The 21,674-nt window shown below is 51.8% G+C and overlaps 2 protein-coding genes across 17 annotated transcripts in view; one reads left to right on the plus strand and one right to left on the minus strand.

The window, feature by feature from the left end:
- Positions 1-6,118, minus strand: part of TXNDC16 (thioredoxin domain containing 16) — a 41,200-nt gene extending 35,082 nt beyond the window's left edge. For 5 of the 16 annotated variants that reach the window (XR_014946868.1, XM_085549770.1, XM_085549763.1 and 2 more), the window contains exons 1-3: positions 5,761-6,118; positions 5,275-5,581; positions 761-955 (exon numbers count right to left, since the gene is read on the minus strand). Coding sequence is in view for 14 of the 16 variants with exons in the window: in XM_085549770.1 (XP_085405896.1) it covers positions 761-929 (169 nt within the window). In the remaining 2 variants the exon portion in view is untranslated. Of the gene's footprint in view, positions 1-760; positions 956-1,590; positions 1,670-4,092; positions 4,263-5,274; positions 5,582-5,760 lie in introns of those variants that run through there. The other 11 variants (XM_085549772.1, XM_032444960.2, XM_085549771.1 and 8 more) reach the window with 9 other exon arrangements.
- Positions 6,119-6,353: 235 nt separating this feature from the next.
- Positions 6,354-21,572, plus strand: GPR137C (G protein-coupled receptor 137C). The gene is made up of 7 exons (XM_015865937.3): positions 6,354-6,817; positions 13,639-13,682; positions 14,420-14,648; positions 17,230-17,379; positions 17,928-18,050; positions 18,181-18,296; positions 19,003-21,572. The coding sequence occupies exons 1-7, from the start codon at positions 6,464-6,466 to the stop codon at positions 19,172-19,174; spliced, it is 1,188 nt and encodes a 395-aa protein (XP_015721423.1). The 5' UTR covers positions 6,354-6,463; the 3' UTR covers positions 19,175-21,572.
- Positions 21,573-21,674: the final 102 nt, after the last annotated feature.

The following is a 21,674-nucleotide window of genomic DNA, read 5'->3' on the forward strand; positions in this document are numbered from 1 at the left end:
TCATCAGGTCATTCGTGAAGGCCTGAGTGAGAACAAACAGGGAGCTGCAGCATGCTGAAGGTGGGGGTGTGTGAGGGGATTTGCCTGGGGGTGACAGACTGGACGTGGTTTTGTTAGATGAGCATTGTTCTGCTGGGCAGCAAGTCCTCACAGAGTCCTCAAGAGCATCCTCCTGCCATGCAATGGTACAGCACTCACACAATGTGGCCTTGCTCTTACTCAGAGAAAGGTGTTTACAGAAACAAAACTAACTGTGGGCAACACCACAGATGCCTGCAGGCTCCCCAGTTTCCTTTCTGACATACCCAGCCAGCCTCTCAGTACTGATGTGGGAGCTGCATTGGTGTCTCAGCCCACATGGTAAGTCTCTGGGAAACCACACTTGGGGGCCATGGAGGAGCAGAACAAGAATGGCAAGGTGGTAGATCTCCTTGCAATTACTCTGCGAGGTGCTCTGGCAAAGAAATACAGCCCCTTTCAGGGGTAGCTCCTTACAGGGCATCTCAAAAATTAATGAAAAGGCTTAAAGGATTGTGTCTAGGGACAGGAAAAATCTCACCCCTAGGCACCTCTGTCTGCAAGGAGCACTCAGGAGCTATGCAAGCATAGATTTGCCATCTGAGTTTGACCAGCTCCTCAAAATAGCTTTGCATAGAAATTTCAGGAACTGACCCTTCATTATTCCACTTTCACACAGACTCTGACATGAGTCTTTCCTGAAAACCTAGGCTGATGTAAATGCATGCTATTGAATACATACCTGCATGGCTGAAATAAGCCAGGGAAGCCTTGTTAGTTTGTAAGCCACTGAAGTACTCGTGGGGGCTCAACTCCTGTAGCAGACTTGCACTTCCCAGTATTGGAATGGAGACAGCACAGAAGAACAGGAAAGAGAAGGAAGAAACCCATCTGTCCTCATGAGCTGACATGGTTATCAGTTATAGAAGAGTCACAACTGGAAAAGAAACAGATAAGCAAAACCTATACATATATGTACACACACACATATAATATATATGAATGTACATATGAACGTCTTCTGTTCAGATAGATGGAGTGTGACTGTAAGTTACAAATGTGACAGCTGCACAAACAGCTGGGGGAAGTCATGAGCTAGTTACTAGTGCAGCAGGTGACTCACACAGCCATGAAGATGACAGCAAAAGGCCATTCCCTTTCCTCTCAGTGGTACCTGCAAGCACACGGACCCTCAGTGCCTTCAGTTCGGGGTTACTGTTCTTTCCCTTTTTTTGTCACTTTGGGTCACACAGAAATTACAAATGCAGAAAGAAAGCAGTGATGGTATTATACACTCTCCCAGTGTCTCCCCATCTCTCTGTAGTTCAGGTTCCAGCGAAACCAAATGGGAGAGGGGTTTGTCCAGACTGCTCTGTGTCATGTCTTGCTTGGTCTCACCTCACTTTTTTTCTGTTACCAGTGACACTGGAGCAAAATCTATGACACACGGCCAGGCTGCAGGACAGGCCTGGCAGCCTCCCTCCCACTCTGGGACTCTACATGGACTGGGAGGAAAGCCAAGAGAAGTTGTGAGATGCCTCAGAGAATAAGGCAAAGACCAAGTGTGCAAACCTGCTGCTAGGCTTCACCAGCAGCGCTCCCCAAGGTGCCTTGCCACAGCTGTGTAATTCCTCCTACTTGGATTAAAGGGCTGTGGAGAGATATGGACAACAAGCTACGACTACAGGATGAGAAAACAACTTTTTGCCACTTAATCCCGCTGTTTAATACCAAGCTCTATTGCAGCCTGCTCTTTGGATACCCATCTTTGCTGCTGAGCATGCTAGAGCAAGGCTGGTTCCTGGTCAACAATGAGACAAAGCTGGAATTCAATCCCTGAAGAAGCTGTTTGCTTCGCATTATGAGCTGCAGCTGTTTTCCTTAACAAATGTCCCTGTGTACACGGGTTATTATTCCTTCCAGTGCCGCGTCAGATGCTGTCAGCTTGTTATTGCTGCTCTGTTATGAACCCAAAGTCAGATGCTCAAAAACAAGCAGGCAAAGACCCTCTGCCTTGCAGGTAGTGAAAGCAAGGCATGCCCAACCTTCAAAGGCCTCCTTCTCTCTCTCACTCATGTTTAAGAGGTGTCCGGATGAGGCCTTAACAGCACAAGGGAACAAAGGCAGCTGAGAAAGGAATGAAATCTTTTCATCTTAAAGTCTCCAGTCCTCTCCTTCCTACTCGGGATGTGCCAGGCGCTTCTGGTTCTCTGCCCTCCCATCTGTTCATCTGGCTTACAGAGGGGACAGAGATCAAGGGGATGGGGGGATGTTTACTGAATGACAAACTTGGCTACAGCAGGATGGAAAAATAAACTCAATCCTGGCATGTGGGAACCAGCCCAGATCAAATGGGAAAGTTTACTACTGAGGAGGCAAAGCCAGAGGAGCAGCCCACAGTGATTCCAGTACTCTGCAGCCTGATACCTGGAGGGGGGAGCTTGGAGTCTAAGACACAACTCTGACTTCTTCCTCATCCTCTTCCCTGAGCCCTTGCTGAATTCTGCAGCCCTCTGGCTCTCCCAGCCCAGCCTCTGGATCCACAGTGTGCAGCTTCTCCTCACGGGAGAAGAATTTGTTGTCAGTCTACTGACTGTTCCTTCAGCCTCAGTATTACAACAGCCTCTACCCGCCCAGCTAGAAATCTGGCAGTGATTATATCCCTTTGCTCATATCCTGTCCTCCTCCTCCTCCTGCCATTTCCCATTTTGCCCCAGAATCACACGTAAGACCCCTGAGCACATCTTGCCTCAAACGACTTTAAAGCCAGGCCTGTCCCCACCCTGGAGGTGCAGTCCTTGGCCAGCTCAGCCTTCCCACCACCATTTGGTTAAGCCAGGCTTAAGTGCTTCCTGGCAAGCATGAAGCCTCAGATACATCTCTGGAGTCGAAATGAAGCCCAAATAAGCCCAGCCATAAAGCAGAATCAATAAGGGACCAACAGCAGCAGGGGATGGAAAGCTGTCTTCAAAGCTTCATGGTGCAGTGTTGGAATTGCTTCTTGATTAGAGGATATCAAGACGAGCTTGGCCAAAGGGCAGTGTAGAAAGATCTAGTGCAGTCTCAGGGCAGAGGTCTGTGAGAGCTTCCCCAGTTCCATTCTTCCTGCACTGAACCTCAATGTGCAGTGCCATGGGGGAGACTGCTATGCAGTGAGCCACATAGTGACCGTGTACAGGACTGCTCCAGCACAGTCACAGCTCCATCTGGGTGTTCAGTGTCACCACTGCTATTCAGCCTTCCATACTCAGCGTCTGCTGGATTATTCGGCTTTTAGGCTATTCCCTGTGTCACCTCTTTTCCAATGAGGGAAGATTAACACCATGGGGTTGGAAACAGCCCGAACTCCCTACAGCAGCCACTTGCAGGATTACCAGGGGTGTGTGAAAACACCGGGGATGTGTGAACTGGCCCTTATTACAGGAGTGACTCCAAGGGAAAGGATCTCACCAAGAACCCATGAGGATACAGGGAACAGGCTACAGCTAAACACCCTAACAGACCCCTGATAGTAGAAAACCTCTCCGCAGCCACAGGTAGCTGGGACAAATTGCATCCTTGCTTTGGCTGCTGTCTCTTAGAGAAGGGCTCTGTGTCACTTGTGGGAAGCCCTCAAACCCACAGGGGCAGCCCAGCACATCACAGCCACTGTGCAAGGCCTGGTTTGTGTTTCCACTGTCATGCCTTCCAGACAAAGCCAGGTAAAATGGTTAGGGCCACTGCAGATGACCTAAAATAAGAGTAAATACACCAAAAGACAGGCATAAATTGCTTGTGCCATATTGTTTTTGCTTGGGATTCCTGCAGTGGTAACCATGGGCTGGGATGCCCTCACCTCTGATGACAATTCTTAGGTTACTTATCACTACATCGTTTTGCTGGAATAAAGAGCTTAACAGTCAGCCCCACCCAGAATTTCTGAAGGCAAGTTCTTTAACCCATTGGATGCATTCCTGTGTGATCCAATCTAGGTGTTCCAGCACAGGTTTGGGGATTGGACTAGATGGTCTTTCAAGGTCCCTTCCAACCCCTGACATTCTGTGATGCTGTGAATGGGGCCATGCTCACCCGTACCATGGAAATGAACTATCTGCTGTCCAATTCCACCTGCCCCTTCTGCACATCAGTCTGTGAAGGAGGCACGTGATGGGACCTGTGAGCAGAAGGCAGCAGGTGATGTTCCCATCCTGGCCAATTCTGATTACTGCAGCATTCTCTCATCACACACTGTCACGGCTTTGCACCTTCAACCACAGAAAGATGTTTATTTCTACAATGAGCGTATCAAAAAGCATCCCAACCCCACATAACCAACACTAGGAACCCAAAGCAGATCCATGTGCTGCATCCAGGGAGAAGCAAGAGCCTAATTGCAACAGTATTACTCCAGTATTCATCCACAAACACTTTCAGGCCCCAGGGCTGACAGGCTTTTTGTGCACAGACAGTTAGACTTTTTACAAACAGCATTTTAAGGACCTTGCAGTCTGCTATGTAATCAGTCTGCTGCACAAAGCAGCGCCAGGACAGCTCATGTGACTGGAGGCACATCTGGCACATTAAGTCATATGATAACAGAGCTCCTCTCCCACAGTAACACTTCCCCCAGTGTCTCTTTGTGCTGCCTCTCCCCTACTCTGTGATCCACAAACCAGACATGCTGGGCTCTGGGACCCCACATTAGGCAGGCAAAAGTCCTGGGCAGGACAGAAGCCCTGGTGCAGGCATATAAGATATGGGGTTTGAATAAAGAGGGCCCATGGGGCAGGCTATTGTGAGCTACAAGAGCTGCATCTTTTAGCACAGGGAATCTTCTGATTTCTCAAGGGTCATCAGCAGAGGCAGGAAAACACACTTACAGCAAAATAATCCTTGCCTGTTGCCCAGTGTGCTTTGCCTTACTTGGTTTCTCTCAGTGATGCCCTCATATTGCCTCCCTGCAGAGGCCGGGCCTCCTCTTCTGCAAAGCACCCTGGAAAGAGGCCTTCAACCACTTCCCTAACTTTCACTTTCATTTTCACTTTCAGGTCCCACTTCCCAGCACCCAGGAACTCATTTGCTGGTCCAGCAGCCAAAGCGGCCTCACCCCCCTGCCCACAACAGGAAAGAAAAGCTTCACTGCTGCTGCACAGCTCAGCCCACGCCTTGCCTGTGTCTGCCCAGCTCGTCCCTGAGGACCTTCCTCCCACAGCTGGCACTGTGCCGCTCCATGTTATTGCTGAGCTGCCTGTAAGATGGCTCAGGGATGTCACATACCTGGCGGGCACTGCTTCCAGCAGCAGGCTGAAGTGCTCGTCCCTCGTCCCCAGCTGCAGGCAGAGCACCAAGGTGAAGGTCTCCTGTAGGCTCCCGCAGTCCTGCACGGTCTGTGGCCCAGCTGCGTGGCACAAGGACCTGCATGCAGCCCCGTCTTACAGTGTGGCAATGGGATGTCAGAAATAAAGCTGTGCTGATCTGAGCTTTTCCGTGGTCTCTGAGCCTTGAATTGAGCTCTCTCGGTGTGTCTCTAGCTACCCACCTGCTTGCTGCAGCCTCTGGGCTGTGTCTATAGACACAGGGATCTCTGTATAGAAAAAGAACAGAGGAGAGGGTCTGTGAGCTGCATCCAAACACCCTCACAAGGCAGGAGCCCCAGCCCGCACCCCCAGCAGCAGGCCTCTGCCAGGCACATTTGCTGCAGAGGCTCAGACCCACCACGACACCCACAGGGATCCCCTGCTCGGCCCTGTTGTGACAAAATACCTGCTTTTATAGTGTGAAGGCCCCAATGCTCCCTTACAGCAGCAGGGATTTCTACCTGGGGCCTACAGCAGCGCTGCCACCAGCACCGTGCAGCGGGAGGGTCTGCCCCCGAGCTGCCGGGCCTCCTGCCCCTAACCAGGAGTCAGAGCTGTGGGAGCCCCAAACACACCGTGACCCCGTCCCTAATGACGGCAGCCCCCCAATGACGGCAGCCCCTAATGATGGCAGCCCCCCAATGATGGCAGACCCCGTCCCCAATGATGGCAGACCCCCAATGATGGCAGACCCCCCCCCCCCCGCGGGGACCCTCACAGCCGCCGGGCCGCGACGCTGAGAGGAGCTGCGCCCCGCCTCCGTCACCGGCTCCAGCCAATCAGCGGCCAGATCCCGCGCCTCGCCCCGCCCCCGGCGCGGCCGGAGCGGATCCGCTCACAGCGTGTGGGGGGTGCGGGGGGGGGCGCGTGAGTGACAGTTGTCGCCAGCCAATGGGCGCGGCGGATGGGCGCGGAGGGGGCGGTGCGGCGGGCAGCCAATGGGGATCGCGCGCTGTCAGGAGCGAGCGCCTGAAATGCTGCCGCTCAGCTGATCGTCCCGGCGCCGAGCTGCGGCGCGGAGCGGAGCGGGCCGCCCTTTGTTGTATGGGGGTGTCGGGCTGACGGCACGGAGCGCGGCCCGTGCTGCCGCCGCCGCCTCCCGCCGCCCCATGAGCGCCGTCGCCGCGGGGCCGGCCCCGGCCGAGGGCCCCGCCGTGCCGTACGCGGTGCAGCTGGGGCTGACGGTGCTGCACACGGCGCTGTACGCCGCGCTGTTCCTGTTCGCCTACCTGCAGCTCTGGCTGCTGCTCTACTACCGCGAGCGGCGGCTGAGCTACCACACGCTCTGCCTGTTCCTCTGCCTGCTCTGGGCCGCGCTCAGGACCACGCTGTTCTCCTTCTACCTGCAGAACTCGCTGCAGGCCCTGCGCCTCCAGCAGCCCTTCGCACACTGGCTGCTGTACTGCCTGCCCGGCTGCCTGCTCTTCGCCAGCCTCTGCCTCCTCAACCTCTACTTCGCCGAGGTGAATTTCCCCGGCACAGCCGTTGTTTGGGGCCTGGGGAGCTGGGGCTGTGCTGGGGGGGGGTTGTGTCCTGGGGGGGGGTTGGGTCTGGGCCTGCTGGGTGCTACAGGCTGTTTGGGGGGGGGTGAGGTGGGGGTCTGCCCCGCGTCTCCTCACTGAGCTGTCCCTATTGTAGCCCTGTGGGGGGGGTGGGGAGAGGGTTATATGTGTGTGTGTGTGAGGTTTTGTCTTGTTTTATTCATTCCCCTCCTCTAAAAGGGACCAGAAAGTGGCAGCGAGCAGCAGGGGCTGCTCGGGCCTGGAGTGCAGCCAGGCATTACGTCACCAGCCGGAGCCTCTGGTGCTATTGTTGCTGCGCTCCGTCCTTCCCTCCATCGCCGCTCTCGGCTCGTTGTTGTGCTCCTTGTTGGCACGATCCTCCCCATCCCTCTGCTCTGCTCCCCGGGCAGCGGGGGGGGGGGGGGGGGTGCGAGCTCAGCCCCTTCCCCCCACGGTGCTCAGGACGGAGCAGAGCGCTGCCTGTTGTTGCCGAGCTGCATTCCTCCTTTTTGCCTTTGCACATCACTCCTTAGGTGGTTTTTTGCCCTCCTTTCATCGCTTTTATTAATCCTTTAAAGCCTTTGCTCTCCCCTTCCCCCTCTGAATATTTTGTTTCTGCTCCAGTTTCTCGTGCGTGGCCCTCAGCTCTGCCTCCCCGTTTCATAAATAGACAGTACTTTCCTTCCAGCTTTGTTGTTGGGATTCTTTGCTCTGCAGCTCTCAGCTGTTTGCCGGCCTCACAAAGGAATCGCTAACACACAGCGGAATCGCTCCGTCGCTCCGATGTGTCACCAGTAGGAATTATGATTGCATTTTCCCTAGGACATCAACACGCACGTGATAACGCCGGGCTGGGAGACGTGGGTGCTTCTGCCTTTTGGCTTCTAACCCTGGTGACACAAACACCTGGAGGAATTGGGGGTGAACTGCCCCCTGTGAGAGCTATGGGTGCTGAGTGGCAGCGAGGTAACAAATGCTGCATAGTGTGCAAGATCCATCTTGTGTGTTAAAGGGAGCCTGACCTACCAACTGCTCCGACCAGTGGGTGTTTATGTCACCAAGCTGACCGAGGATCCCAAGTTCTGTTGCTGCACACTGCCTTGATTTTGGTTCTCTTCCAAGTCGCTGGACTTGATAGCAGGCTTTTAAAAAGGTTTTGTTTCAATCAAAATACATTCAGATGGGATCTCAGGCTGCCCTTCCTCCCGTGATATCTGTTTTGCAGCAGACTTGGGCTGGGTATGCTCTGCTTCTTTCTCCTTAAAGACCTAGAGCCAAGGGAAATCCTGTCTGAGGAAATAAGAGCTCAGGATCTAGAGTGGGAAAGGATAAGATGGCTTATTAAGATGGGTGTGCGTGCCTAGTTACAGAGAAGGGCCTGACACTTGGCCATCCTGAGCAGCACGGATGTGCAGCGTGCTGTGGGTCTGTAAGTGATCTCAGAGTGATGGTAAGTGATGAAAGCTATGGCTTCTGGGGCTTGGAGAAAGTGCAGCTAGATGGACTGATAGCCCCCAGTGCTCCTCTGGCTTCCATTTTAATGAAAGAAACAGTATTGGCTATATCTATCTATCTATATATATATATACATATATATATACATATATATATACATACATATATATATATATATACATATATATATGGGAACATACATAGGAATGTTTGGCCTCTTCTGCTTGGATAACAGGCTGGTAAGGCTGGCCTGTCCTTTTCTTAGCTACCAACACATGGTGCCCTTATGCCAACTGTGTGCTTGGCTGGGGTGTGCTCAGCACTTTCCTTAAAGCACAGGGGGAGCTTCATTAAGGGATGTTAACAAAAATGCTCGTTATGTTCCACACCTGGAAGAAAGTGAAGCTATTGTGGAACAATTATGGTTTAGCTGAAGAGGTCAAGATCTTCAAGCAGGAGATGCTGTGAAGGGGCCATCAGTTCTCAGTTCTTACAGGCCAGTTGATAGCAACCTGTGGAGGAACACAGGGCTTTTGCTGCTCTGGGGCTGTCATTCTTGTTTGAGATGTCCTCAGATAAAGGCACAGGCTGCTGCTGTGCTGCAGGCATAGCTGATCTTTGCACAGTGCCTTCTTGGTGGAGATGCTGGGGAAGTGGCATCTGTCTGAGCAGTGGAGGGAAATGTGGCCTGTGCTATTTGCACTGTTTGGTTTGCAGAGCTCTTCAGGCTGTGCTCAGGATGAGGGTGAGATGATGCTGGGGGCAGAGAGGGGGGGAAGCCTCAGGAAGCAACAGAGTTAGAACTGCTTAGAGTGCAAGCTAGCACTAGGACTGAAATTCAAGTTAAGGGAGCTGCCTCACATTCATCCTATCTGTGCGGGTCATGTTGTCCAGTTCCTATCTTGCCGTGGTTCCTGGAAGGGCTGGGGAGGTTTGACAAAATGTGGGCTGTTTATTTGGCAATAAGTGCCTTTCACTTCAGCTGGAACATCAGGAGATGTCATGCCTCTTGCTTGGGAGCATCTCTTCCATCTGCTTCAGCTTGTAACAACGAGTTTCTCCCTGGGAAATGTGGAGATGATAGTGCATCGCATCAGAATTCCTCAGCCTTGCTTCAGACCATTAGAATGATGGCTCAGATATTCAACCCGGGATGTTTGTCTGCCTTGTGTGGAATAGCTCCTCTGCCAGTGAGGCATCTGCTTGAGTAATCCTACCTTTCCCAAGAGTCTGCCAATTACTGCTTCCCCCGGGTCATTGTCAGGAGCACAATACATGTAAATGTAGCCACAACCTCCACCCTGACCCTCTCGGAGACCTTGAACACTTGGCATCCCCAGCTCCTCTGGGAGCCAGCAGCTGAGAGCAGCAATGAATAAGACCTTCTGCTTGTGGAGAAGCTCTGCCAGACTGGTGTGGCCATAACCCTTAACCTGTCTGGGTTTCTCTAAGTGGTCCATCTGATTAGATGACATCAGCCTCTTTCATCCCTTGTTCTAATTGTGCTGGAGCAGACATGCATGGAGGGGGAGCATCCAGCCTGGGAGCTCTTTGTCCTGCATCCAAGGGTAACATCTTCCTGCCTTTTCAGATGCTGAATTAGAAGAGCTTCCATCCATTCCTACATTCTTCCAGCTTCCTTGTCCAGCTCACCTGGTGTGTGATCTCTTCCTTGGAGGCACAGCTGGTACAGGGTCACTTTAAACTCAGACCTGCTTCAGTTAAGGGCTGATGATTCCCTGTCTGGTTTCTGGTTGAACAGGTGGCTGTGCCAGTGAGCAGCTTTTCTAGAACATCACAGCATGTGCCAGTTGTGTTCTGTGTTCATGATGGCGTAGGGTGATCTCAGTATTAGTGAGGATGAGGAGAGATCCTCGTAGGTGACTTCCAGCTCTCCATTTGGGGTGGATGGGGAGATCTTGAACAGGGTTTATGGGAAAGAGTCCCAAAATAGTCTCAGCTTGGTGCTGAATGATTATGGTGAGAAAATGGATGCACTTGCAGTGAGTAAAGTCTGTGCTCATGTCAGAACACAGTTCTGCCTTGCATCTGGAGAGCCCAAACTCATCGTTTATGAAGCAAAAAAAGTCTTTTATTCCATCAGGGAAGGAAAGTCATCTGGATGTTTCAGATCTGTTGTGGTTGTACCAGAATGAAGCTGCAGCTGGGTGAGCATTAGGGCTGAAACTGGTCCAGGGCCATCTATGGGACATGGGCTTTTACCCGTCATCTCTTAGCAGCTCTGCCATCCCCAGTGCACCTTCAGGGATGAGTGTTTCTCATGCTGAGAACACGTCTATAGCAGTTCACCTTCTGGGGCAGTGATGTGAGCAGGGAGATCAGCTTTGTGAGATATCTGCTCTTGGCGCAGAAATGCCCCTCGCTTTATATGGGCCCCATGTGTCTGTAGCTGTTCTTTCCAGCTTCACTTTTTCCCCCACATCTGTAGCTGCTGGGAGGTGCAGGAAGGACTTGCTTCCAGAGGAACAACAGAGGTTTGATTAGCAGTAAACTGCCTAGTCCTGCTGCTCTGGGCTGGCAGGGACATCTGTTCTCCATTTTCAGCAGGCAACTGCGTGGCTCCTGGGCTGGCTACCCGGCTGAACAGGAAACAAAAACCTTGTTTGTGGGGGCTGTTACTGACAACTTGGTATGATGCGCCTGAATGAGGACAGGGGCCTGGATTTCCTGCTCTTACAAGGAGCAGAACTGCTCCTGAGCTCTCTGTGCTGGCTTCTTTACAGCAAAGCCCTCCACATCAACTGTCCTTGGGCTTTGAGAGCAGCAGATAGTTCGGCGCTGAAAGCCTTGCAGGATTGGCTCAAGGATAAATCCCAGAGGTGCACTGTGAACAGGGCTGGTATCACCTACTGACCCTGTCCATCCCTGTGAAGAAACAGTGAGTTATGTCATCAGATGAATTATGTCTTTATAACTATGCAAACACTGTAAGCTGAGTGGTGTCTGCTCTCTTCCTAAAGCTATGGGACTGCGTAGCAGGGGCTAAGAAAAGCCTAAGGCTGGTGCTATGTCGTCCTTCTGCTTTCTGTGGCAGCAGTCCAAGCATGAGTCTCAGGTTCCTGTTGCACTCTTAACCCCAAGACAGCTTGGTGTGTCTCGTTCCCCAGGGTGTAGGGCAGTGCAGGGCCACTGTCTTGAGTGGGGCTGCTGGAGCCACAGTCTCCTTTCTGTTCACCAGTGGCTTCTCCCTGCACAGCTGATGAGTTGTTCTACCCAGGGTTATCAGCTGGATTACCATAGTGAAGCCTTACTAGTTGCACTGCTGCTCAGAGATTGTGGCTATGGGCTGCTCTTCTGGGAGTCAGAGCAGCAGTACAAATATCTTTAATGGATTTCCATGCCGCACAAATCAGGGCTGAGCCAAGTCGCTTCCCAGCTGGCTGTCCTTGATGCCTGTTCTCACAGTCCCAAAGCACCTGAATGTAACCTACAGACAAATTGAGGATAAGGCAGGATTCGGGTTTCTCAGAGTTGAGGTGGCCGTGCCCTCCTACCAAGGCTTAGCGTGGATTGTGCCATGTTTGCAGTACTGCTGGCTGGTGTAGTCCAGGAGCAGGGCAGAGGGCTCTGGATTGATTGCCTGTAGCACTGTGCTTCCTTGCTGTGGGGGCTGGATACTTTCCTCTGCTCAACTAACATATCTCTTCCCTACTTCCAGGTGCTACTGGAGTTCACCTACCCTCAGGCAGGGAGGAGAGTCGAACATAAGAACTGGTTCGAGGAACAGGGTTGTTGAAGCTGCTCAGTACCTTGGTGGTGGTGGGGAGGCTTTCAAATGCTTAAACCTACTGTAGTAGGCCAGACAACCCTCACATTCCAAACACTTGAAATCCTATTGGCAGGAGCCTGACTTCTAAGGCTTTGTAGTGCCTTCATTACTTCAGTTTTGACTGGAAGGCAAGAGCTGAAAAATCCTATCACAGGAGCTGAGTAAGGGTGCCCTGTAAGAGATGAGTGATCCCTCGCTGCGGCTGTGGTCTGGAAGCTGACAGGGAGGACTCTGCAGGAGTGCTGTAACCAAACCTGTGCCTGTACAGCAGTCAGGCTGGTGGGGTCAGCACAAGTGCACTGTCTGCTGGGTCTGGTTGAGGACTCTCTATCTCTTAAGTTCCTTCAGAATCTCTGTAGTCAGGACACAGGCTCTGTCTGAGGCTGAATGTGACCCTGAGCTCTGGCATCCTTCCTGGTGGGGTCTGTACCAGCAGCTGTGCTTCTCGCAGCTCCTGCCATGGCTGTGCTGAACTGGTGTGTGACAAGTGAGCTCTGAGAAGCACTGCCCACATGCTGCTTATCCTGACCACGTGTGACCTCCCGTCCCCCTGCAGCAGTACTTTGATGCTCATGTCTGATCTGTGGCTTGGGAGGGTTTGCACCCTTTACTAGTCTGCACTTCCTTATACTCTGTGTTCTGCCCCAGTGTGCATCAGCAGGAGCCACCCTGCTGCCTGAAGGGACGTGGAAACCATTCTGCTGAGTGCTGGGAGTGCTCTAGGGTGTCTGAGGGTGAGCTGGCAGTTCTCCTTCAGCCCCAACAGCCTGGGTTGCAGGCGTGGGTTCAGCACCCTGCAGTCTGTGCAGTTCTTGTTTTGAAGCACAGTCCTTGCACAATGTGCAGCTTGAGTCTGCTAATCCCTTGTGTTGGGAAAGCTCACAACCCAGATTCTCTTTTGGACAGAGTGCGTGTCGCTTTGAAGAGCGAAATAGTCTGCAAATGACTGTCAGCTCATCTACTCATCTTGCGTGCCACACAGCTTGGCAGGCTGGGCCTTCCACCTCTGCAGGACTGCCTTCCATTTGAGCTGCTTCTCAGGTGTATTCAGCCTACAAACATCTTCAGGATGGAGGAATTGAGGAAGCCACATGCTTGTTAGAGCCTGCAGGTCCACATCCAATAGCAGGGGACTATTTTTGATCCGCTGTCTTGCTGAAGCAGCCCTAACAGGGAGATAGGGGTTCAATTACACTTAAAATATACAGCACAGCACTGGTTGAAGTAAATGTGTTTCTGAATGGTCTTAGTGACTGCTGGGTACTGACTCCTTTCCCTTGAAGTCCTTAGGTGAGATGTTAAATCCCTCACAGGGTAATGAGTGTTCTTGTCAGTTGGGCACCTACTTTCAGGTTTGGCTCCTGCAGGGAAAAGAGCACAGTTGTCTTTTGCAGGTGGGTACAAATGAGTTTTGTAAGCGATGTAATCCTTCAAGATGTCCACTGGATGCTGGCTCTCCTGTTAGATATATCTTTATTAAGTTTAGAGGCAAGCTACAGGTCATGTCAAGTAATGCTCTGCAAATCTTTCCCCCTAGGTTATATTCAAAGTGAAATGTGCAGCTGATTTCAACAAGTACAAGTAAGTGGCGCTTTTCTAATGTTGTCTTCAAACAGCTTAAGATGAATGAATGCTGCAGTGTTAGGAATGGGAGCTTTGGAGTCCAGAGTCTGAACAACAGAGCTAATGCACCTAGTTGTGCTCTGACACAGATGTGTCTTGGAGCAGGGCTGGGAGCTCTGAGGGTACACAGGGAGTTGAAAGGTGCTGCTTCCCTCTGTCCACATCAGCAGCATCTCAGTACTGGTGGTGCTAGCAGTGATCTAGATGAATTCTCGGGGTCTTTCTGAGCAGGCCCATCCACAACAAAGACCTGTGGGATAAGCATTCAGCAAGAGGTGGGATGTGTTTATGCAGCCCAGGTGCTTCCTGACCATTTCCAGGGAAACCTGCAGTAGAAGATGAGAGCTCCAGTGGCTTTCAATAAAGGAGTAGCAGTGATTGTGATGACTCATAGCGTATTGACTGGAGTTAATGCAGAGCTACAGCAACACTTAAAATCTGCGAGATAAGAACCTGACTGTCAGAAGATGAGTCTTGTAACTCAGGCTACTTATGCAGCTCCTGCTGTATGAAAGCAGCTCAAGCAGAAAGACTCTGCACACTTGAGGTATTCAGGAAGCTTCAGCTGTTGCACTGACTGCCTGTCTTCAGGGTGAGCGGAGCAGTAGGGCCCTTTGCCTGATGAGGCAGGAGGTGGTGAAGAATGACCCCAGAACTGACTTGAACTCCATTTCTTTCCCCCTTCTTCTCCCCAGGGTTCTATTGTATCTGGGCTCCGTACTTACCAGCCTCCTCTTCCTCGTTGTGAACTTGACATGTGCAATGCTCATCCACAGCGAAGTCCCAGAGAACCAGCTGAGGCAGACAGTCCTTGCCCGTGCTTTAGTCAATGACAGCCTCTTCATCCTCTGTGCCATCTCGCTGGCTTGCTGCATGTGCAAACTGGGAAAGATGTCTTCAGCGAATGTCTACCTCGAGTCTAAGGTAGGTGAAAGCTTTGTAATCTGCAGCAGGACTGTGTAGCCACCAGCTGGATTCCCAGCAGGATCTGCGTGCTTCAAGCAGTGCTGGCCTGATGGCAGCTCTTAGGTTCTTCCCTGCAGAAGGTGAATGTTCCTGCTGTTCTGAGGCTCTGCCCTTTATGCTTCAGGAAAACATGTCTGCAGCTTTGCTGGCACTTGAGGAGGTGGAAGTGGTTTAGAGGTTTAATTTAGGATTTGACTAGAAGAGAGGGTTCTCTAAGTAAGAGATGTGGTTCTTGCAGTGTATTAGCCACTGAGCGCGGAAAAGTCTGCACAGTACTGATAGTTCTGACAGATGCATAACACAATTCTCTGCAAATGGGATTTCCTGTTAGCCCAGTGTAGGCTGCCTGGCTTAAGCAACTTGAGGATCTAAGAAGAGCTGGGTGCAGGGAAACCAGCTGCCTGGCTCTGGTACTCTTGAGCTACTGTCTTCTCACAGCAGTACAGCTTTTCTCCTCACATATTCTGAATTCTTTCTTTCCACATGACAGAAGACTCCAAGACTCCTTCAAACAAGTGCATCTGTGGGCTTTAGTGTGCTGCTGTGCCTGGCTCAGGCAAGAGGCAACCCAGAGCATGGAGCTTGTGAAGGCTTTTGAACGATGCTGTCCCCTCGGGAATAAAGAGGGTGATAAGCCTTCTCACTGCAGTCACTGCTACATGTACATCTTGGTCAAGACAACTGCCTTGTGTTGGCTGGAGACATCTTGCTCCTCAGCAGGCCATCTGCAGGACTGCTCAAGGGGCTTCAGTTCACTGCCCTGAATCCAGGTTGTGTGGGTTGGAGGTGTCTGGGACTGGCTGCCTGGCAGGCTCTGCTGACAACTGTCCCCAAGGGCTGCAGGTTGCTGCCCAGTGGGTCTGAAGTGAGGCAGGAGCTGTATCTGAGCTGACAACCTGCTCACATCCCTGCCTTTGTGGGCCTGGTATCCAGCTCTAACCAGCTCTGGGCACTAGTTAACATATCAGTCTCTCAGCAGTGATTTATGGACATGGCAACTTCCTCTAGTTACACGCCTGAGGCTGTCTGCAGGGCCTCTCTAATACAGAGTGCTCTGGAGAAGCCTGCCTTATCTTTGAGAACTCAACCTGACTCACAGTGGTTTTTTACATTCAAATGTTGTGTCTCCATTTCCTACCTTGGAGACATATCTTGACTTTCAGGGTTGTGGAGGAGCTGCAAAAATAGGATAGGGATGTGCACAAGTGTTACCCGAATGCCTGAAAAAGTTGCCCTGCCTCCTGAACTCTGTAAATCTGCTGACTCTCAAAGCAATATGGCATGTCTGGAGAGGCCTGGTAAGATTGCTGCCTATGCCACAGTGTGGGAAGGTTTGAGCCATGTGACATGTGAGGAGGAGGCTGCTGCCAGCTCCTGTGCTGTGTGCTGTGCTCCTTGTTGTGCTGTATACTGTGCTCCTTGTCTGCTGGAGCCTTGCTTCAATAGCCTTTCTGCCCCTTTCTTCTCCTGAGTATTGAGGGTTCTGCTAATGGTGCTAGAGCAGGCTGGATTCTTGTGCTTTGCCATCACAGGAGTCAGTCTGCTAAAAGTACGTTCAAGAAACTTTAAGACAGTGTCTTGCAAAGCTCTAAGACTGGGAAAACAGATGGTAGAGCTGGTTTGGATGTGGAGAAGGTCGAAGAGATGAGCTGCCTGAGTGGGTTGTCTCCCTACAGGAGGTGAACCAGCTGCATTTTGCTCGAGTGTTTCCTCATTTTCTGGCTTTTGAGTGCATTTAGCAGGTGTCTCTCTCTCTGCAGATCAAGTAGTTTCCTTTCCTAAAGCTAGTACTATAGGAAAGACAGGTACCATGACCTCAGGGTGCTTCATAGCAGCCCTTTTTCTCACACACTGTCTGGAGGGCTATGGAGTCTGCTCTTCTCCTTCAGCAGCATAGGACAGCTGGCAGAAGGCAGCAGCTCAACATCTCACCACCCTTTGGTTTGCTGCTTTATGTATGGTGGGCTTGGCTTCTCCTGCTGTGGCACTGAGGCTCAGGTGCTGGTTCTTCCTCCCTCCTCTCAGAGGCCTGTCCCAGATACCAGCCCTTCTTTTCCAGCCTAAAGTCGTTCTCAGTGTGTGGGGCTCTGAACTGTTGTAAATAACCAGATTCTCAGCTCTGTAGAGGTTGTGCCTGATCAGGGTGTGAGAAAAACACCAATATTTCCTGAATGGCTCTTAGCTGACTTTCTAGAAGCTGCCCCAGAAAGGTGATGGGTGGGAGGGCAGCTCTGGGTCACTGCTTTGAAGCTGATGGTTGAAACAACTTTGATCTCTACCTATCAATAAAATCCAGAGAACAACACTCGTGTGCTTTGAGCCTTCCCAGCTCCCAGGCAGTGCTGGTTGCCTCGCTCTGCTCCTCCAGTGAGCTCGTCACAGGGGGAAGCTCTTAACCAGTTCTGAATATTTCAGCACCAACATACAGATGTTCTGGGTCATTCTTGTTTGTGCAGCTTCTCATGCACTCAAGGAGGAGACGTAAAGTCCCAGCTTTATGGGAAGGTCTGCATTAAAAACTTTGTTCTTTCTGTTCCAGGGAACATCTGTCTGCCAAGCTATTCTTGTGGGATCTGTGGTTGCTCTTCTGTATTCCTCAAGGGCTTGCTATAACCTGGTAGCTGTGGCCATATCTCCAGACAATGTTCCTGGCCCATTTAACTATGGCTGGGACAACCTTTCAGACAAGGTGAGTTTGTGCATTATCCCTCCAAGTCACAACTAGTGGCAGGGAGCTGCGTGCCTCTCACAGGAGGGTGTAGAGAAAGAGGGTGCTACAAGGGGGTGCTTGTTCCCTGGATTTCTGCCTTCAGAAGCCCTGCATATTCTCACTAGTAGAGCAGGCCTGAATCTTCCCCAGTCTGTCTACTTCTCCAGGAGGGATTCCCTGTTGTGTGCATCAGTTTCAGTCTGCTAACTCTTCTTTTGCAGGAAAGGAGGAACAAGTCAAGTAGAGCAGAAAAGCAATGCTTAATAAGGCATGGCTGAGTGCAAGGGAGAATCATTGGGGTAGGGAGGGAGCTTAGCAGTACCCTGGTGGCACACTGAAGAGAGCTGCTAGCTCTCACTTGAAATGGTAATGAATTAAGGATAACAACTGTTGGTTTAGAGGACTCCTGCCTTCATAAGGATTTTGCTATGTCTGTAGTTTCTCCTAAGCTGTGCACTGTGCCAGCTGTGGGAGCTGAGCAGTCCTGCTGCTGACTTGGTGTAACCACCTCTCGCTTCTCTCCGCAGGTGCACGTGGAAGTGAGCAGTGAAGAATACGTGGTGTTTGGAGTGGTCCTTTTCCTCTGGGAGCTGGTGCCAACAACTTTTGTGGTGCTGTTCTTCCGGGCTCAGAGGCTGAGTCAAAACTTGGTAGGTCTGAGCGAGCTGCTGCAGCAGAAATAGCGCTGTGCAGGGAGGAGCCTGAGGAGCCTGGTGTACAGCATCAGACTTCTTAAAGGCTGTCAGAAATCTCACATGTTAACTCTCTTCTTTTTAACAGACTCCAGCAGGGATGGTCAATAGTCACAGCTACAGCTCCAGAGCCTACTTCTTTGACAATCCAAGGCGCTATGACAGTGATGATGACTTGTCACGGCTTGGGGCCAGAGAAGGAGGGTGAGTGTTGTATTAGAAAGCGAAAACATAGCTACTGCATGGAAGCAACAAAGCTCCTTCTGGCACAGGAGGCAGCTTGGGTGAGGTGGATGGGACAAGGAGCCTTGTGCCTGACCTGAATTTTACTCCCTTCTGTAACTCAGAGCTGTTTCTACTTGGAGTAATCTCCTCTGAGAGGTGGATATCAACCATGGATGCTCATAAGCAGAAATGTGCAGTGGTTGTGGACAGGAGGCCTCATCCAGGCAAGGCTGATCTTAGGATCTTTCCTCAGCTGAGGAGAGGAGGCCCCGAAGTTACTTCAGAGGAGCTCTTCCTGTAGGAAAGGAGCTGCTGCACTCTGGGAGCCAGCTGGGACTGATCTGTAGGAAAGCCTAGGCTGGGGGAGAGTGGTCTGGTGTCTGCAGTGGGACCATAAGGGGAAGTCTGGCAACTCTAGCCTTGCTGCTCAAGGCTCTGAGGTCCAGGGGCTGTAGTGAGGAATGGGGAGATTGTATCTTAACTAGTTTTGTAGGGCCCGGTGCTCCTCTCCTTGCACCTCAAGGCCAGGTTCCTTGGAGGTGCTCACGTCTGCAGAAGCAGGTTAGGATGTGCAGACTTGCACCGTGGGCAGTGCTGGAGCAGAAGTCTTTTCTGAGCTGCTTAGAGGATAAGCATCAAATCACTTGTCTGAGTCTCTGTTTGGTTTCTCCCTCTCTCCTCCCAGCTTGGCCACCCCTCAGTGCTCGGGCTGCTATGGGTCTCTGGCTGGGAACGACAGCTACCCAGCAGGTCCCCCTCCCAGTGGAGCTGCTACCGACAGTGCCCCGTTGCTCTCTGCTGCAGGCGGCTCAGAGCTGAGCAACCACCACAGCTCACACCCTGCAGCGCAGAACTGAAGAGGCTGCGGGGTCCCTTTTCTCCCAGAAGTGGCATTGATGTATAGGATTGTAACCTGGTTTTCTTTCCCTCTTCCCTGAAGCATCTAACTCATGACACAAACATTCCACTACCTGCTGCAGCCGTAAGCAGGACGGAGCCTATGGCTGCAGGCGGTAAGCGAGAGAACTGTGACTTTAAGGTACCATGTAGCAAAGTGAAGCTGAACTCTCTGGAAGCTTTTTCTTGGTCTGGTCTTCAAGATGTTGGCAGCTAAATGCACCAGAGCTTCCTCACTAGAAAAGAAACATCAAATGCATATTTGCACTTTTATCTGCACACTTGGAAGGAATGAATCTTGCTCGGACTGCGTTTGGTCTGAGACTGTTCTAGTTACTCTTTTAATTGCACATCCATAGCTGGGAGAGGCACTGTCTTCCTGCAAAGATGTATTCCGTGAAGTACTCTGCATCCTGACTCACGTGGGAGTGTGAAGCTGGGCTAACAGTGTTATGGGCAGGGCCTCTTGCAGTGTGTTAATGTGCCATATTCACACCCTGTGGGGCTGCTGCCTCTGGGCTGACTGCTGCTCCTTCCACCTGGATGCTGAACCATCCTGCCTGGGTCTGTGGGCTTGAAGCTAAGCTCAAAGCATATCCGTAGCAAAGAGCTGTAATGGTGAGACCGAGTGCTCCTCCTGGTGTTAAGCTAGAGGGTTGGTTACATGCGGTGATCTTATGGCTGGGCAGGGGGCTGGGCTGGAGTGAAGGGAGGGGGGTGAGCTTCTGCAGGCTGCTTTCTTTTGGGAAAGAAAGGAACACGTGTGGCCCACAGCACATGTAAAACTAGAGCTGCTTTCCCAGCGTGGGGCCTCCCCTGTTGCCCCTCAGTACTAAGTTGTATTTAGTAGAGGACAAGATCTTAAGCTGACCAAATGTGAACCAGCAGAGTCACTTTGGAGGTGTGGGATGCCTCTGGTGGTGGTGGCAGCTCCTGCAGTGGTGAAGCAGAGACATCTCTGCAGCCATCTGGGCTCATTTCCTTCCTCCTGCCTCTCTCCCTGGAGCAGGCTGGGGACCTGGAGTCCTGCAGCAGCTATGGGGGCTTAGCAGGGATTGCAGGGTTTGAGTGTGCTGGGTCAGGTGAGGAGATCTCTATCGCTTTCCAGGAGTCTGTCCCTCTCTTGAACTGGAATGGCCAAATTTGTCTTGGTCTGCAGCTCTGGGCCCTTGGAGATGAGGCTGTTTTAGGCTGGTTGTTCCTCCCAGCGTGTCTCTGAGCCTGCTGTGGGATGAGCAAAGCAGCTTTGGAGCTGTGCTTGGTGGGGGTGCTGGTCTTAGGCAAGCAGCTGCTCTGACCTCTGGTGAAAACTTGAACTGGAACTGCTTTTAACCTACTGGAAGCTGCTCAAACACCCACCTGACACTGGGAGAGCTGGGTGGATGGAGGCTGTGCATCTGTGTGGAGCACAGTGCTGCCTGGCTCTGCCTGGGGGGCACTGGGTGCTGCAGGCCCCAAGCAGCTTGTGTTCCTATGGCAGTGTGTTGGCAGCCCTGGCCTCTCCTCCAGCCTTGCCCTGGGCTGGCAGACACCCCATTACCCACCTTATTGCATTGAGCTGACATCACTTGTTGCACTGAGAACACCTCACCCCTCGCTGTGGTCCCTGTGCTGCTGTGTGGGCCCCTGTGCAAAGCTGCTTCACTCTTAGTGGCCCAGAGAAAGAGCAACCTCTGCTGCTGTTGGGAGTGGGGTTTGAGGGCGCAGCTCCTGGCACATCCTGCTCCTTTTGTACTTGAACCAGAGATCTTCACCTTGGCTGCCACAGCTCCCTGCTGTCAGACCCTCCCTGCACCATCAGGTTGCTCTGTCTCAGTCACTGCTTGGCTGGGCCCAGCCCGTCCTGTCCTTTCTTCTGCCATAAGTCACCAAAGAGGAGGAGTGCTGCTGGTGGCCCCCAGTTCCTGCTTAAATCCCAAAGCACTTGGAGCACTTTACGTTTTTCTGGGGAGGGAAGGGAGTGTAGTGCAAAAAAAAAAAAAAGAATAAACCTAACAAACTCAAGGGCTACGGGCTCACCGTTCTATTGCACTGAAGCACACAGCCAGGCCATCCTGCTGGGGCGGCAGCTCTCCTTGCTGAGGTACTTTGAGTGACTGTGGCTGCACTGCTGGGCTGCCTTGTGTTGTACGGAGGGAGTTTAGAGCTGAGAAGTACAATGACTTTTTTAATGCGTAGTTGCCTTTCATTGGACTTCTTTCTTTCTTTTTTTTTTGGTGTTCTTTAACAGTGTTTTTGGCTTTGCCGGCCGGCAGCTGCTGGCTGCAACAGGAAGCTGTGGCCAATGAATGTACCTATTTCTCCTCCACTAAACTGTAACCAAGCACTACAATTGAAATAAAGAAGACTTGCAGCTCTGCTCATTGTCCTTGGAGTGAAAGCATTCAGCTTTGTCAGCCACCGAGATGCTCTCAGAGCATCTCAGTGGCTGCTGCTCCTCAGAGCTGCTCGGTGCTCCAG

Source organism: Coturnix japonica, chromosome 5, assembly GCF_054131305.1.
Source record: "Coturnix japonica strain WE chromosome 5, WE-NBRP24, whole genome shotgun sequence".
Lineage (NCBI taxonomy): Eukaryota > Metazoa > Chordata > Aves > Galliformes > Phasianidae > Coturnix > Coturnix japonica.